At 39.6% G+C, this 16,273-nt stretch overlaps 1 protein-coding gene across 1 annotated transcript; it reads left to right on the top strand.

The window, feature by feature from the left end:
• Positions 1 to 8,150: 8,150 nt before the first annotated feature.
• tmem101 (transmembrane protein 101) lies at positions 8,151 to 15,749 on the top strand (the record flags this gene model as incomplete). The annotated part of the gene is made up of 4 exons (XM_083932690.1): positions 8,151 to 8,281; positions 10,367 to 10,547; positions 14,339 to 14,485; positions 15,043 to 15,749. The coding sequence occupies 4 exons, from the start codon at positions 8,151 to 8,153 to the stop codon at positions 15,349 to 15,351; spliced, it is 768 nt and encodes a 255-aa protein (XP_083788816.1). The 3' UTR covers positions 15,352 to 15,749.
• Between the last annotated feature and the right edge of the window lie 524 nt (positions 15,750 to 16,273).

The raw sequence follows: 16,273 nt of genomic DNA, 5'->3' as shown, positions 1-16,273 counted from the left end.
GGAGCCAGTTCAATCACCGTCTCTGGGCTGAGAGTACAGTGTTCACAGTAGCAGGTGGTTTGTTCCGAACACTGCTCTCCTTTTATAAAGCCCCTTATATTATGCCGAGTGCCAAAGGTCTGAAGACGGGATATGTAACACTATACGTGTTATGACAAGCCATAAAGATAAAGTGTGAAAGATCCATTTTTCTCGTGGGGACAGTGCACCGACCACAATAACGGTGTGTCTGCTGCACGGCACACACACTTACATGAAGACAAAGCCTATTAAACTGAGCACTCATTTGTCGACAGACAGAAACATGCAAAGCAAATGATGGGCACTGCAAAGAAGTCATTGCTACATTTCACTTGTCTTTAAAGAAATCCATCTAAAAGCGCTGAGAGGTGCACTTTCACCACAGTGAATTGTGTCAGAAACACCCAGGACCAGGTGGAGAGATTAGATCTCCACACTGGCCTGGGAACGCCTCAGGATCCCCCAGTTAGAGCTGGTTAATGTGGCCCGGGAAAGGGAAGTTTGGGGTTCCCTGCTAAAGCTGCTGCTCCCACGACCCGACCCCGGATAAGCGGATGAAGATGAGATGAGATGAGATGATCATCTGCGTAGATGTGTAGAATTGACCCAGTTCTAACACTTCTGCTGATCTGAAGGTCACCACGCATTTTGTTTTCTTCCTGTATGATTATTCCATCGCTCCACCGAGTTTATAGGAAACTTACGTAGATTAGATATGTTTGCTCTTATCTGATAAGACAATTAAGATAAAGACTCAATGGTGGACAAGTCATCCTAGACTTTACACATGTCTTTTATGTCTTTACAACGGTGCATGTGAGTTTCATCACTTTAGGTCAAAGCTGAAAAAAACACTGGAACCAGCGATAATGTGAACGCAACAAAATAACAACGTTGCCATCCAAAACAACAACTCTTCCCAGGCCCTGATATCATAAACCACGACCAACTCATGGACCTCCATGATTCTTTTTTTTAATTTGAATACGTTTATATTACTACATTTAATGTACACTCGCCGGCCAATGTCAGACATGTAACAATTCTACTTTATTATTGTTTATTACTGAGGTAATTGTGGGTGGTGTTGTTGCACTGGAGTGCATTATATTGACAGGTGAGTCTAATGTTCCTCTCACTGGGGTGTTTAAAATATAAGGGACACCTCTCAGTAATAAACATATGGTTCAATTGATACCTCTCTGACTGTCAATCAAAACTGAACATTATTATCTTTGTAAAGGCAGAATTTATGGAAGAGCTGTTGTATCGGCTCACATTAGATTGTGGAAGACTGTCCATCTGTCCATCTTTTCTCTCTCTTTCTCTCTCCTTTTCTTCCTCCAGCGGTGCAGACAGATGTGCGTCCTCCACAGAGCTGGGTCTGTCTGACGTTCCTGTCTGTTAAAGGTTTTCAACGCCCGCGTACTCTACGGGGGAATTGTTGGGTCTATGTAAATCATAAATAAGTCATAGAGTGTGGTCTTTACCTACTCTGTAAAGTGTCCGGAGATAACTTTTGTTATGATTTGACACTATAAATAAAACTGAATTGAATTGAAGTGAATTGAACTAGATACAGTAGATTATATTAAGTCAGATCCATTAGTCTTCTCCACCTCAGTCATCATAAATGTAGGACATTTGAGAGGTTTGGTATGTGATCAGTATTATTGTCACAGGTTGTTTTAAAGGGTAGTCTGTGGTTTTGGTCGTAGGACGTTGTTGAACTCACGATGAACAGTTTAACCAAAGAAGTATCAAAATGGATGCTGCAGAACTAAATATATCTTGTTTTTTTGTTTCAGAAATCCCTCTACCTTGACAAAACCTGGGGCCTACATTACCCACAATGCACCTACAGTACTTTCAGCGATTCACGAGTTGTGCTGTGCCTCAAGCAGAGACGAGGAGCGAGTGACAGAGGTCCGGTAAGCTCACTTCTTTCTGCACACCAAACTTTCAAACCTGTAGACTTGGGCTCCAACCACCGCTGACTCGGGTGAAACATACTTTGACGTGTAAAATTGATGGAGTTTTCCTTTTTTCTATTTTGCTCATCTCTAGGAGCATAAAAAAAGTTTCAAATACTTTTAAAATCACATATCTGCAGTTTCATTACACCTCAAAATACATATTTGCCATCAGAGTACCTTGAATTTCCGCTTGCGGGATTAATAATGTAATTCTTCTTCTTCTTCTTCTTTTTCTTCTTCTACACCGATAACATACAATCTGTTACTCACTGGCTCTATTGCTGCAGCATGCTTTTCTCCTCTGTGTTAAAGGGATAGTTGTTTTGAAGTGGGGTTGTCTGAGATGCTTATCCACCTGCCTCCATTGACAAAAACAGTCATTTTACCTCACAGAAAACAGGAGCTGCTGATCTACTGCTGCCTCCATTGGTTTATTAGTTTGTTTGTGCTATTGTGTGAATTGGATGTTTAAAAGGAACTAACGAGACAAAACTAACTAACTAACTAACCAGTGGAGGCCGCGGTAGTCAAACAACTCCCTTGTTCTGTGAGGTGAAATGACTGTTTTTGTCAATGGAGTCTGGTGGCTTTGATAAATAGCATAGATAAGAGCAGGTCCCCATGTAAACGTATATATAAACTATGCCAAACGCCGTCTACTGTACACCTGACTATGGATAAGCACCTCATACAAACCCAAACATCCAAACAGTCTCTTTAAATTTGACATTAAAGTAAAAACACTGATATATCACCAAGGTCTAAGTGATAAGTGACCATAAATTGTCCACTATATTCTTGGAAACAGTTGCGGAGACAGTGCAAAGGTGCTGATATGTGCTGCCTGAAGGTCATTGGACTGAAAAAAAAAGGGTTAATGCAGCATGACTTGTATTTCTTTACAGAAATTGAACCTGCTGCACTCGCAAAAACAACCTACGTTCGTACCCATGGTGTGTTTGTTGTCTCCCAGATCGCAAAGTGACACTAATTGGATGGAGAGCTCAAAATGGAAGCCGGGATGAAGCCGGTGGAATAAGCTTAAAGACTTTGATACAAGGAGCAGCTCTGTGTCGACCGTGTGACCGAATGTGCCGCGGCGGAGAAATCCTATTAAGAACGAGGCTAAGCAGTAGCCGCACGAATCCTTTGACTTTACCCTGCTTTCTTCAGTTACACAGGTGAGTGTCGTGCCCACCTGTGACGATTCACACACCAAACCAAAGCTAGTCGAGCCTATTTAACATTAACCAATGTGATACAATGAGATGAAAGTGCAATAGGGGTGCAATAAAACAGAGATGTTCTTATCCACAATGAGAGTAGCCAGGTCAGGTTGACACTTTGTACAGCTATTTGCATTTAATTACAAATTGATAAAGAAAGATTTTCATATCAACAGGTACATACAGTGATCCAGTGATGGAACAGGGTCTCTCCTGGCAGCGGATGCCGTTACAGATATTTGTTTTCTTACTACTGTACATTTCTTATCCACAGGATTCCTACAGGGATTTAACAGCGATGGAACCGGCTCTCATAAAAAACAGCTTGACTATTCCCTGCAGGTCCGTGTGCTATGTCACCGTGCAGCCTCCCTTGTCTCCCTTGTAGGGGTTCTTGTCATCGGAAACGCCTTTAATCAGCGGATCGTTTGGCAACAGGGCCTCGACGAAAGAAACCGTGTCGGCGCAGTTTGCAGCCACCTGTTGATGAGAGCAAACAGAAACAAATGGAAGCTTAAAAAGGCACATTTTTAACACACGAAAAGATGGAAATTTAAACTTATATGCTACTAATTCATTAAGCATTCATCTCTGCATTGTTTAAAAACATCTCTCACGGGGCTTTTGGTAGCTGAAATTTGAAAAGGATGCCAACTTGTTTCAAATTAGAAAAAGAGGTGATTTACTTACTGGTGTTCTGGGTGTGCTAACTTCCTTCTTCAACTGTTCCAGCTCCATGTTCAGGATTTCCTTATCTGACATATCCCGAGCCATCTTGACTGTAAGTGGAAATCAAGATCAGAACGTTAAAATGTCACAACAACTGCCTTAAAGTGAGTGTACTATAGCCTGTAGTAACTATAGGTTATTAAAAACACTCCTTTGATAAAATGAATGTAAATCCAGCATGGATGAACATCACATTGTGTACCTGTTGAGTGGTGGGATCCCCAAAAGTCTGAGAAATGTGTTGGCTCCTAAGAGCTCATCGACTGGTCGCCCCTCTGAACTCCGGTCTCTTCCTCACACTGACTGGTCCAGAGCTGTCCCACTGCTCTTCATCCCGGCTGATCCCTCGCTGCGGGCTTTTGGGAGAGGTCGGCACAGGATTGGACCTGATGTCACCAATCCCCCGTGATGGGATTAAACCATAAGGAGCCGTAACCTCTGAACAGGAAGGAGGCAGGTGAGAGGTTCTCACAGATCTGCAGGTGAAGCGGAGAAAGTGGGGCACCGGAATAGAAACTTCATCTGTTTGTAATGTACACGTACAGTAAGCTATGGAGTCCTAAGAGTGCCATAAACAAAATAATAAAGCTGTAAGAGTAAGAAAATTAATGTGGAAATATAGAGAAGAAGAAATAAAACATGGGAATATAACGACAAATAACAACATATTATAATAATTACAATTAATTCAATAATTTATACAATTAATTCAGCGTATATTTTCACATTTAAAGATTTTTTTCTGTTTTTATTTATTTTTATATATATTTTAAAAGCAATAAGGAAAATACTCGGGGAAATCAAGTATTTTATATGCATAAATAAACAAATATGTATTAAAAATAAATATAAACAGAAGTAAATGAGAGAAAAAATGCATTTATTTTCACATTTTAAGATGTCTCTTCTGTTTTTATTTATTTATACAGTATATATTTTTTAAAAGCAATAATGAAAATACTAGGGAAAATCAAGCGTGCATAAATAAACGAATATGTATTAAATTAAATATAAACAGAAGTAAATGAGCGAAAAATCCATTTATTTTCACATTTAAAGATTTCTTTCTGTTATTTATTTATATATATTTTTTAGGGCAATAAGGAAAATACTCGGGAAAATCAAGTCTTTTATATGCATAAATAAACAAATATGTATTAAAAAATAAATGTAAACAGAAGTAAATGAGCAAAAACATGTGGGACTACATTCATTTATAATTTATTGGTCTTCACATTTCTTTCTTTCTTTCTTTCTTTACATATTTATTTAATTGTTTATTTTTTTATTTATTCCACTTATTTATTTCCACATTTTTTGTCTCTTTCTTTTACAGATTTAGTCTTTTTATATCACCATTAAGACTCCATAGTATACGCTTATAAGTCACCTCTTAATTGTGTTTCAGTGTAATTTCACATGTTATATCAGTAACTAACCGATACATTTAACTGAGCTTTAACGATGATAAGGGTGGTGTTCGTTGTGTGTTTGTACATCATGAGCACAGGGTTTTCCTGTGTCAAGAGGAAGGAGGCCACACTGATTTGATTATATACTTTAATCTTTCAGTCTATCCAATCACTTCTTTTAACTCTTTAACTCAACGTCATTCTAATAATAAAACAGCCACTTCTTCATATGCAAGACTGACACTTAATGTTTCTGATTTGTTCCTGTTTACAACCAGGGCTTAAACAAAAACAACAACAACTGCATAGATACATATATTATCATTGTGAAGTAGTATTGCATTATTATATCGCTTTTAACACTGAGCCCAAGATATTTTTCATTTCTTGTGAATGTTTGCAGGCAGTTTGCCGGTGCTGCGTTCAGGGTCTCTGGCCTTTTTGGGCCTTCCACCTTTTAACATCCATCCTTTTGCATGCACAGATGGACAAACAGAGGAACCGTAGGGCCAAAATGCATGAAAACTGTACACAGGCATTTGAAAGGTCAAATATTCTGGTTTCAGAAATGGGATTATTTTGTATATCTATCGCTAACACAGAACCTAAACTACATCAGTTACTTTGGGTCCTCGTCTATAAGTCACATTTGAATAACAACTACTACGATTACATAGATGGATGGATGGATAGATAGATAGATAGATAGATAGATAGATAGATAGATAGATAGATAGATAGATGGATGGATGGATGGATGGATGGATGGATGGATGGATGGATAGATAGATAGATAGATAGATAGATAGATAGATAGATAGATAGATAGATAGATAGATAGATAGATAGATAGATAGATAGATAGATAGATAGATAGATAGATAGATAGATAGATAGATAGATAGATAGATAGATAGACAGACAGACAGACAGACAGACAGACAGACAGACAGACAGACAGACAGACAGACAGACAGACAGACAGACAGACAGACAGACAGACAGACAGACAGACAGACAGACAGACAGACAGACAGACAGACAGACAGACAGACAGACAGACAGACAGATAGATAGATAGATAGATAGATAGATAGATAGATAGATAGATAGATAGATAGATAGATAGATAGATAGATAGATAGATAGATAGATAGATAGATAGATAGATAGATAGATAGATAGATAGATAGATAGATAGATAGATAGATGGATGGATGGATGGATGGATGGACCACTGACGTTGCTTTGCCATCGTCTCTAAAACAGAAGCAGCATTGTCCCGTACAGTTGTCTGGTTCTGACTGTAACAGCAAAGTTTATATATCCTTAATGCAACAAATTCTCAAAATGTATTCCTGTTTAGGTTTTGCTCTTTGATGTTCCCAAGGGATGAAGGGTTGACGGGTTGATGCAATGTAGGTTTTATATTCTAATAAACTTATAATCTATTACAGTCCCACCACTCTGTGCTTACCCACCTCTGACTGACATTTCATCTGAGACACGACAAGCGACTGATCCTGAACTAAACCTTGTGCAGGACTCACACTAAGCCATTTTCAGGATCTGGGTTAGTCTCTAAAGATTAACCCGAGACACGTCACAGTGGATCAACAGCAGCGCTCCTGTGTCACCTGATCACCTGATGACTTTCATTAGAATTATTCATATTGTTATTTTTATTCTAGTGGAATCAAAAGTGTAAATGGATCACTCATTAACAACATATTTATAAATACAGACAATAATCCTTAGTGCAGCCCTAATTCATAACTGTTTTGATTAGAAGAAGAATTCCTTTATTTGTCCCGCAAATGGGGAAATTCAATTTTCACTGTATTATTTTTCATGTTACACACACACAGGCCCGAAATACACACACATGCACAGACAGGACCTATATACATGCAATTAATGGAGCGATGTCAGAGCGAGGGGGCAGTGCCCAGGAGATGAACTGGCACCTCTCCAGCCACCAGTCCACACTCCATTAATGGTCCACACAGGGACTCGAACTAGCAACCCTCCAGTTCCCAGCCCAGTCACCTATGGACTGAGCTACTAAATTTAAAAAATTTATATGGTTATTGTTTAACTCAGGCGAGGCAAGGTGAGTTTATTTGTGTAGCAACTTTCAACAACAAGGTAATTCAAAGTGCTTTACATAAAACATTAAAAGCATTGGAATGAAACACATTTAAGACACATTTAGATGTAGAATGAAGTTCAGATAATTACCAAAAAAATCAAAAAACAAGCAAATTAAATAGTTTTTTAAAAAATAACTCAATAAATTACATTTAATAAAATAAAACAAAGAATATCAAAGAAACCACAGGGATACTTTAGTGGGCCATTACACACACTTCCTGTAGTCCAATCATTGAACTCTTTGGAGCAGAATAGGGCCGTTTAACCTTTACTTGATTAAGAATAATTAGGTTAAGGAGCTGCCTGAGAAACATTTCCCTCTAATAATAACTTTAACATTTCTGCTGTGACCTATTTCCTCCTGTGGGTGGTGCTGTCGAACCTTCCGTTTTCTCCTGCTCCAATGAGCAAGCAAGCCCCGCCCACTTGCTTCTATCAACCAATAGGAGGGCGTCTTCGCGGTGGAACAGGAACTCATTTCAAAATAAGAGCATCAGCGTTTGAATTACCGCTGCGTTCTCTACACTCAAACAGACGCCGATCTTATTTTGACGTGTGTGTACATCGAGCGGAAGTTCTTTGGACTTCCTGCAGCGTTGTTGGCGGATAGATCCGCATTGATTGCAGCAACAATGGCAGCCCCCAGCCGGAAGCAAACGCTGAAGTTTCTGAGCCAGTTTGGAGCCTTTATCCTGACCCGGTTCGGGTTCTGGAACTGCTTCAGCATGTTGATGCTGTTTGCTGAGCGAGCGGACTCAAAAAGGTAAACAATAATGGGCGCGTGGAGCTCTGGGAGATAGCTAATGTTAGTTAGCTAACTCAACAGGGCTTGTGTTGAGCCACTGGACAGAAAGCTGCAGCAGCCATATGGAAGTTGTTTAGATTAAAAAGACAGGTTATATTTCGCCTGGTCTGTAATTTTCTTTCGGACAGGGGAGAGGCTGTAATTTGTTTCTGACAGTAATGGTGGTTTTTAATCTTTTAGCCTATGTACAAACCCTGGGCGTGTGTTGTGTCAGTCTGTGGTGGGTTGGGCTCACTTATTACTTTAGACAGCCACACCCCTCAGACTTGATCCTGTAATTACACAGGGTTCTGACAGGTGCTGGGAACCCTGGAGTTTAAAGCAAAAATGTCAGAAAATGCTGTTTTCTGTCCTCAAATATGTAGATTTTCTTTCCTTTGTGTTCTATATAATATATGTCATCCTATATATTTTACATTTCTATGTGTTCTATATAATATATGTCATCCTATATATTTTACATTTCTATGTGTTCTATATAATATATGTCATCCTATATATTTTACATTTCTATGTGTTCTATATAATATATGTCATCCTATATATTTTACATTTCTATGTTACATATAATATATGTCATCCTATATATTTTACATTTCTATGTATTACATATAATATATGTCATCCTATATATTTTACATTTCTATGTGTTCTATATAATATGTCATCCTATATATTTTATATTTCTATGTTACTTATAATATATGTCATCCTATATATTTTACATTTCCATGTGTTCTATATAATATATGTCATCCTATATATTTTACATTTCTATGTGTTCTATATAATATATGTCATCCTATATATTTTACATTTCTATGTGTTCTATATAATAAATGTCATCCTATATATTTTACATTTATATGTGTTCTATATAATAAATGTCATCCTATATATTTTACATTTATATGTGTTCTATATAATATATGGCATCCTATATATTTTACATGTCTATGTGTTCTATATAATATATGTCATCCTATATATTTTACATTTCTATGTGTTCTATATAATATATGTCATCCTATATATTTTACATTTCTATGTGTTCTATATAATATAGGTCATCATATACATTTTACATTTCTATGTGTTCTATATAATATAGGTCATCATATATATTTTACATTTCTATGTGTTCTATATAATATAGGTCATCATATATATTTTACATTTCTATGTGTTCTATATAATATATGTCATCCTATATATTTTACATTTCTATGTGTTCTATATAATATAGGTCATCATATATATTTTACATTTCTATGTGTTCTATATAATATATGTCATCCTATATATTTTACATTTCTATGTGTTCTATATAATATAGGTCATCCTATATATTTTACATTTCTATTTATTACATATAATATATGTCATCCTATATATTTTACATTTCTATGTGTTCCATATAATATATGTCATCCTATATATTTTACATTTCTATGTGTTCTATATAATATAGGTCATCCTATATATTTTACATTTCTATTTATTACATATAATATATGTCATCCTATATATTTTACATTTCTATGTATTACATATAATATATGTCATCCTATATATTTTACATTTAAAGCAGTTTCAAGCACTTAATTGAACGTTATTGAAACCTTGAAACACATGAATTAGTATGTGGTGTTTACAAGGTTTGAATAAAGTGCTCAGATTTTCAATAAAGTGCTTGAAATGTTGTGTTATCTCTCTTTTACACTTTAATAAATTGTTTTGGGTTGTCTGTTGTGATGGGAAGAAAATCTAATCACACACATTTATCTAGTCCAGGTGCTAAGTACAGTTTCGACAGATATTCTGTAAATGAAATAGAAATGCCTATAACTAATGAAAGGTCAGTTTGGAATTGAAATGTTGTACTTATGTTGTTGTTATGCAGAATATTTTTCTTGTGAGTCCTTTTTTAAAGTAGAAAGCGCCCCCTTATATAATGGTACGGGAAATACTGCAATAATATACATTACTCACATATGATATGAATGTGATGTATACCACTTTTCATTATTTTGTCATCTCCAGGAAGCCAGACATCCATGTGCCGTACCTGTATGTGGACATGGGGGCTGCAGTGCTCTGCGCCAGCTTCATGTCGTTCGGGGTGAAGAGGAGGTGGTTTGCAATGGCCGCTGCCATCCAACTGGCCGTCAGCACGTACGCGTCATATGTTGGAGAACAGGTGTACTACGGGGACTGGCTTAAGGTGAGTCCCCAGTGATTTACAGGAACAAAGCTCATGTTCAGTTACCTATGTGCCTCTGATAATAATACGCATGTGTTATTACTATACATCATTTGATTGTGTTGTAGGTAGATCTTTATGCTCTGGTTTGGCTGATTGTAAATAGTTGTGAGCTTTATCAGGGTTTTCAAAAGGTCAACCTGAGGTTTCACTGACCCAAAGTTTTCATTCACAGATGAACCATTGAACCATGAACATTATAGAAAGAAAGAAAACAAGCCTTTGTTCATCCCGCAAGGGGAAATTAAATTGCACAATGCACAAACAGGACCAATATACATGCAATTAATGGAGAGATGTCTGCCAAATGGATCGGCGCCCCGAGCAGTTGGGGGTTCGGTGCCTTGTTCAATAGCACCTCGGCAGTGCCCAGGAGATGAACTGGCACCTCTCCAGCCACCAGTCCACACGCCATTCATGGTCCACACTGGGACTCGAACCAGCGACCCTACGGTTCCCAAGGGAACAACATCCTTACAGACAAATCTGGGCACATAAAAGTAACTAATAGAACTAAAATTAGACTGACATGAATGTAAAAAAAATGAGACCAGACTTTATGGAAATTTTCTTGATAATTATTCTATTCAATGATTCAAAAGAGGCAATATCAGTAATTTATTTTAACCATTCAGGCTTTGTTTAACCTTTGAATTCCTTTCAAACCATCCCTGAAGCACCAAAAAAAAAAGCTTCCCAATCAATGTTATTATTTTGAATTAGCAGGGGTTTATGTACTCTTCTAATACCTGTCATCACTCATTTACAAGAGAATACCCACAATGAAGGAAGGGATGCACCTGTTTCATTTTTACACACGGTACTGGTACCGTACGGATGGACAGTGTGAGTGCGCCCTTAGAGGGTTATCAGGAATGGGTTCTTTGCGTTGACATTTAAAACTGCATTGAATCCAGCCTCCTCCTTTGATATGCTTTTAAAAGAGCACTTGTTTCGCTTCTGCTTTTGTATTTATTATCAATATTTCTGCTGCAGTCTTACACACAATTGTCTCTCCCCTGCTGAGTTCTGACTGTAAAGACAGATGTCAGATCTCCACATAATCGGATTAGGGTTAGGGTTTCGGGGTTAGGGTTAGTTTAGAGACTCGACACTTGGGTTACCCCCCCTATTTCGTGGGCGCTGAGTTCACTCGTGCTGGTTTCGTTGCGATCGGACATCGGGAACCCTTTGATCTTAAACAATTGTGTGCCAATCTTTTTTTCCTTAGGTGCTCATTTGTTGAGACTTCGCCTACCCCCCTAATTATGGCCACAAGCTTTCCATCGGTACCAAGATGGAGTCTCTACGACGTTCCTATCAAAAGTTATGGCCTATTTAAAATAGGGTTAAGGTTTGAGATTAGGGTTAGGGTTAGGGTTAGGGTTAGGGTTAGGGTTTAGGATTAGGATTAGGGTTAGGGTCAGGGTTTAGGGTTAGGGATTAGGTTTAGGGTTAGGGTTTAGGATTTGGGTTTAGGTTTAGGGTTTAGGTTTAGGGTTGGGGTTTAGGATTAGGTTAGGGTTTAGGGTTTAGGGTTAGTTTAGAGACTTGAAACTTGGGCTACCCCCCCCCCCCCCTATTTCGTGGGTGCTGAGTGCACTCATGCTGGTTTCGTTGCGATCGGACGTCAGGAACCCTTTGATCTTAAACAATTTTGTGCCTATTTTTTTTTCCTTAGGTGCTCATTTGTTGAGACTTCGCCTACCCCCTATTTATGGCCCTGTGCTTTCCATTGGTACCAAGATGGAGTCTCTACGACGTTCCTATCAACAGTTATGGCCTATTTAAAATAGGGTTAAGGTTTGAGATTAGGGTTAGGGTTGGGGTTAGGTTTAGGGTTAGGGTTGGGGTTAGGGTTGAGGTTAGGGTTGGGGTTAGAGTTAGGGTTGGGGTTAGGGTTGGGGTTAGGGTTGAGGTTAGGGTTAGGGTTGGGATTAGGGTTAGGGTTTTGGGGTTAGGGTTAGTTTAGAGACTTGAAACTTGGGCTACCCCCCCTATTTCGTGGGTGCTGAACACACTCATGCTGGTTTCGTTGCGGTCGGACGTCAGGAACCCTTTGATCTTAAACAATTGTGTGCCTAATTTTTTTCCCTTTGGTGCTCATTTGTTGAGACTTCGCCTACCCCCTTAATTATGGCCACAAGCTTTCCATCGGTACCAAGATGGAGTCTCTACGACGTTCCTATCAAAAGTTATGGCCTATTTAAAATAGGGTTAAGGTTTGAGATTAGGGTTAGGGTTAGGGTTAGGGTTGGGGTTAGGGTTGAGGTTAGGGTTAGGGTTGAGGTTGGGGTTGAGGTTAGGGTTAGGGTTGGGGTTAGGGTTAGGGTTGGGGTTAGGGTTGAGGTTGGGGTTGAGGTTAGGGTTAGGGTTGGGGTTAGGGTTGGGGTTAGGTTTAGGGTTAGGGTTGGGGTTAGGGTTGGGGTTGAGGTTAGGGTTAGGGTTGAGGTTAGGGTTGGGGTTAGGGTTGAGGTTGGGGTTAGGGTTGGGGTTAGGGTTGAGGTTAGGGTTGGGGTTGGGGTTAGGGTTAGGGTTGAGGTTAGGGTTGGGGTTAGGGTTGGGGTTAGGGTTGAGGTTAGGGTTGGGGTTAGGGTTGAGGTTGGGGTTAGGGTTGGGGTTAGGTTTGGGGTTAGGGTTAGGGTTGAGGTTAGGGTTGAGGTTAGGGTTGGGGTTAGGGTTGAGGTTAGGGTTGGGGTTAGGGTTGGGGTTGGGGTTAGGGTTAGGGTTGAGGTTAGGGTTGGGGTTAGGGTTGGGGTTAGGGTTGGGGTTGGGGTTAGGGTTGAGGTTAGGGTTGGGGTTAGGGTTAGGGTTGAGGTTAGGGTTGGGGTTAGTGTTGGGGTTAGGGTTAGGGTTGAGGTTAGGGTTGGGGTTAGGGTTGAGGTTAGGGTTGGGGTTAGGGTTGAGGTTAGGGTTGGGGTTAGGGTTAGGGTTGGGGTTAGGGTTGAGGTTAGGGTTGGGGTTAGGGTTGAGGTTGGGGTTAGGGTTGGGGTTAGGGTTGGGGTTAGGTTTGGGGTTAGGTTTGGGGTTAGGGTTGGGGTTGAGGTTAGGGTTGAGGTTAGGGTTGGGGTTAGGGTTGAGGTTAGGGTTGGGGTTAGGGTTGAGGTTGGGGTTAGGGTTGGGGTTAGGGTTGAGGTTAGGGTTGGGGTTAGGGTTGGGGTTAGGGTTGGGGTTAGGGTTGAGGTTGGGGTTAGGGTTGGGGTTAGGGTTGAGGTTGGGGTTAGGGTTGAGGTTGGGGTTAGGGTTGGGGTTGGGTTAGTTTTAGGGTTGGGGTTAGGTTTAGGGTTAGGTTTAGGGTTAGGATTAGGGTTAGGGGTTAGGGTTAGTTTAGAGACTTGAAACTTGGGCTACCCCCCCCCCCCCCCCCTATTTCGTGGGCGCTGAGTGCACTCGTGCTGGTTTCGTTGCGTTCGGACATCGGGAACCCTTTGATCTTAAACAATTGTGTGCCTAGTTTTTTTTCCTGAGGTGCTCATTTGTTGAGACTTCGCCTACCCCCCTATTTATGGCAATGCGCTTTCCATTGGTACCAAGATGGAGTCTATACGAAGTTCCTATCAAAAGTTATGGCCGCACGTATGAAAGTGACCCAGATCAGTGATGAGATATTAAAAACAGGTCTGTCACACACAAGGGACAAAATGGATCTGGGCCACCACGACAGGTCTGAAAATAGATTGTGTTATCGCAGATTGACATCGTAGCAGCGACATGTCAAAGGTTGTTACAGCCTGAGTGTTGTTATGCTTCAGGTACGGATGTACTCCAGAGCACTGGCCATCATAGGAGGCTTTCTGGTTCTGGCCAGCGGGGCGGGGGAGGTGTACAGGCAGAAGCCACGCAGCAGATCTCTGCAGTCGACCGGACAGGTTTTCCTGGGAGTCTACCTCATCTGTATGGTAAGACCCTGCTCAGTTTTACAATAATGCTTATTCTTTTAGACTTGAATGCAATTTTTGGTATATAAATATATTTCTCTCTCTTTTTTGGACACTGTACTGTGACTTTTCTGGACTTTTTTCAACAAACTATGCTACGACTGCTTTAGACAGCCTCTCCTATGAATGATTTAAGCCTTTTTGGGACATATTTTGACTTTTTTGACATACATTACTATGACTTTTTTTCCAGGGCTTATTTTTTGGACCCCCTCCTCTGACTTTTCTAAAAAATGATGCCATGCCTGCTTTAGACAGCCTCTCCTATGACTGATTTATGCATTTTTTGGACATTTTATATTTTGACTTGTTTATGACATACTATGACTTTTTCAACTATGACCTTTTTTTACCCTTTTTGACATGCTATACTCTCTGTAGGACTTTATTTTTTAATGACTAAATACCTTTCTGCACAGTCAGGTTTATTTCCCCTTGCAACAGAGTACAAATCAACAACTTTGCTTTGCCAGTATCATTTTAATCACCATTGTACCACTTTGCTCAACCCCCACTAGGTGTACTCTCTCCAGCACAGCAAAGAGGACCGGCAAGCCTATCTGAACCACATCGTGGGCGGAGAGATCACTCTAATACTGTTGGAGGTGCTGTTTGGGGTGTTGGCTCTGGCCTTCCTCTCCGGCTGGTACATTCGCCTGGCTGCGCAGATCCTGGCCACCGCCCTGCCTTTGGTGATCCTGCTCATTGACGGCAACCTGGGCTACTGGCACCACACGCGTAAGGTGGAGTTCTGGAACCAGATGAAGTTGATCGGACACAATGTGGGTATCTTTGGGGCCGTGCTGATCCTGGCAACTGACGGTTGAACGCCTTGGATTCTCACAGAGAACTTTTACAGACCGAGGTGTCTGCACAGGATGACACTGTCGGCCTTTATGCCTGACTTTGAACTCAAAGCTACCGCTGTAGCTCAGTGACCGCTCAGGATTCAAACGCTCCACGCTGAGACTGTTGGATGTATGCTGAGTCGTTTGTCTTTACGCACCGGTCGGTATCTTTCCTTTTGCAAGAAACAGAAAAATACGCAAGCTTCCTTTGTTGCAATTAAATAATTTATTCAAGTTCATGTTTACATTTTTGTCTCCGCTATGCTCTGAAATATGACACTTAGTATTGGTACTGTATATTTACAGGGTAAATTTCTTGTACTCCAAAAAGTATAGTTTTAAATTGTTTTACAGTATAAAGAAATGTATTGCAAAAGAAGGGAAACTTTAAAATTGAATTAAAACATGTTTTATGCCGTAGGAATGCAACAGTATATCTGGTAATACTTTTTCTGTGTTTCTTTTCACTTGTGCATTCATGTGAATTTCATTGAAAGTATGTTAAAAAAAAAACTGAAAAAAAGTCAGTATGTCAAAGAGTGAAAAAAGTCATAGTACCTCAAAAAAAGTCAGTATAGTATTTTGAAAAAACTGAAGTCATAGTATGTCAAAAAAGTCAGTATAGTATGTCAAAAAAGTGAAGAAGTCAGTATAGTATGTCAAAAAAGTGAAAAAAGTCAGTATAGTATGTCAAAAAAGTCAGTATAGTATGTCAATAGTCAAAAAAGTCAGTATAGTATGTCAAAAAGGTGAAAAAAGTCAGTATAGTATGTCAAAAAAGTGAAAAAAGTCAGTGTAGTATGTCAAAAAAGTGAGAAAAGTCAGTATAGTATGTCAAAAAAAGTGAAAAAAGTCAGTGTAGTATGTCAAAAAAGTGAAAAAAGTCAGTATGGTATGTCAA

This window comes from Echiichthys vipera (assembly GCF_963691815.1).
Source record: "Echiichthys vipera genome assembly, chromosome: 18".
Taxonomy (NCBI): domain Eukaryota; kingdom Metazoa; phylum Chordata; class Actinopteri; order Perciformes; family Trachinidae; genus Echiichthys; species Echiichthys vipera.
Note: the sequence above shows the minus strand (reverse complement) of the source record. Positions and strands in the feature narration are given on the sequence as shown.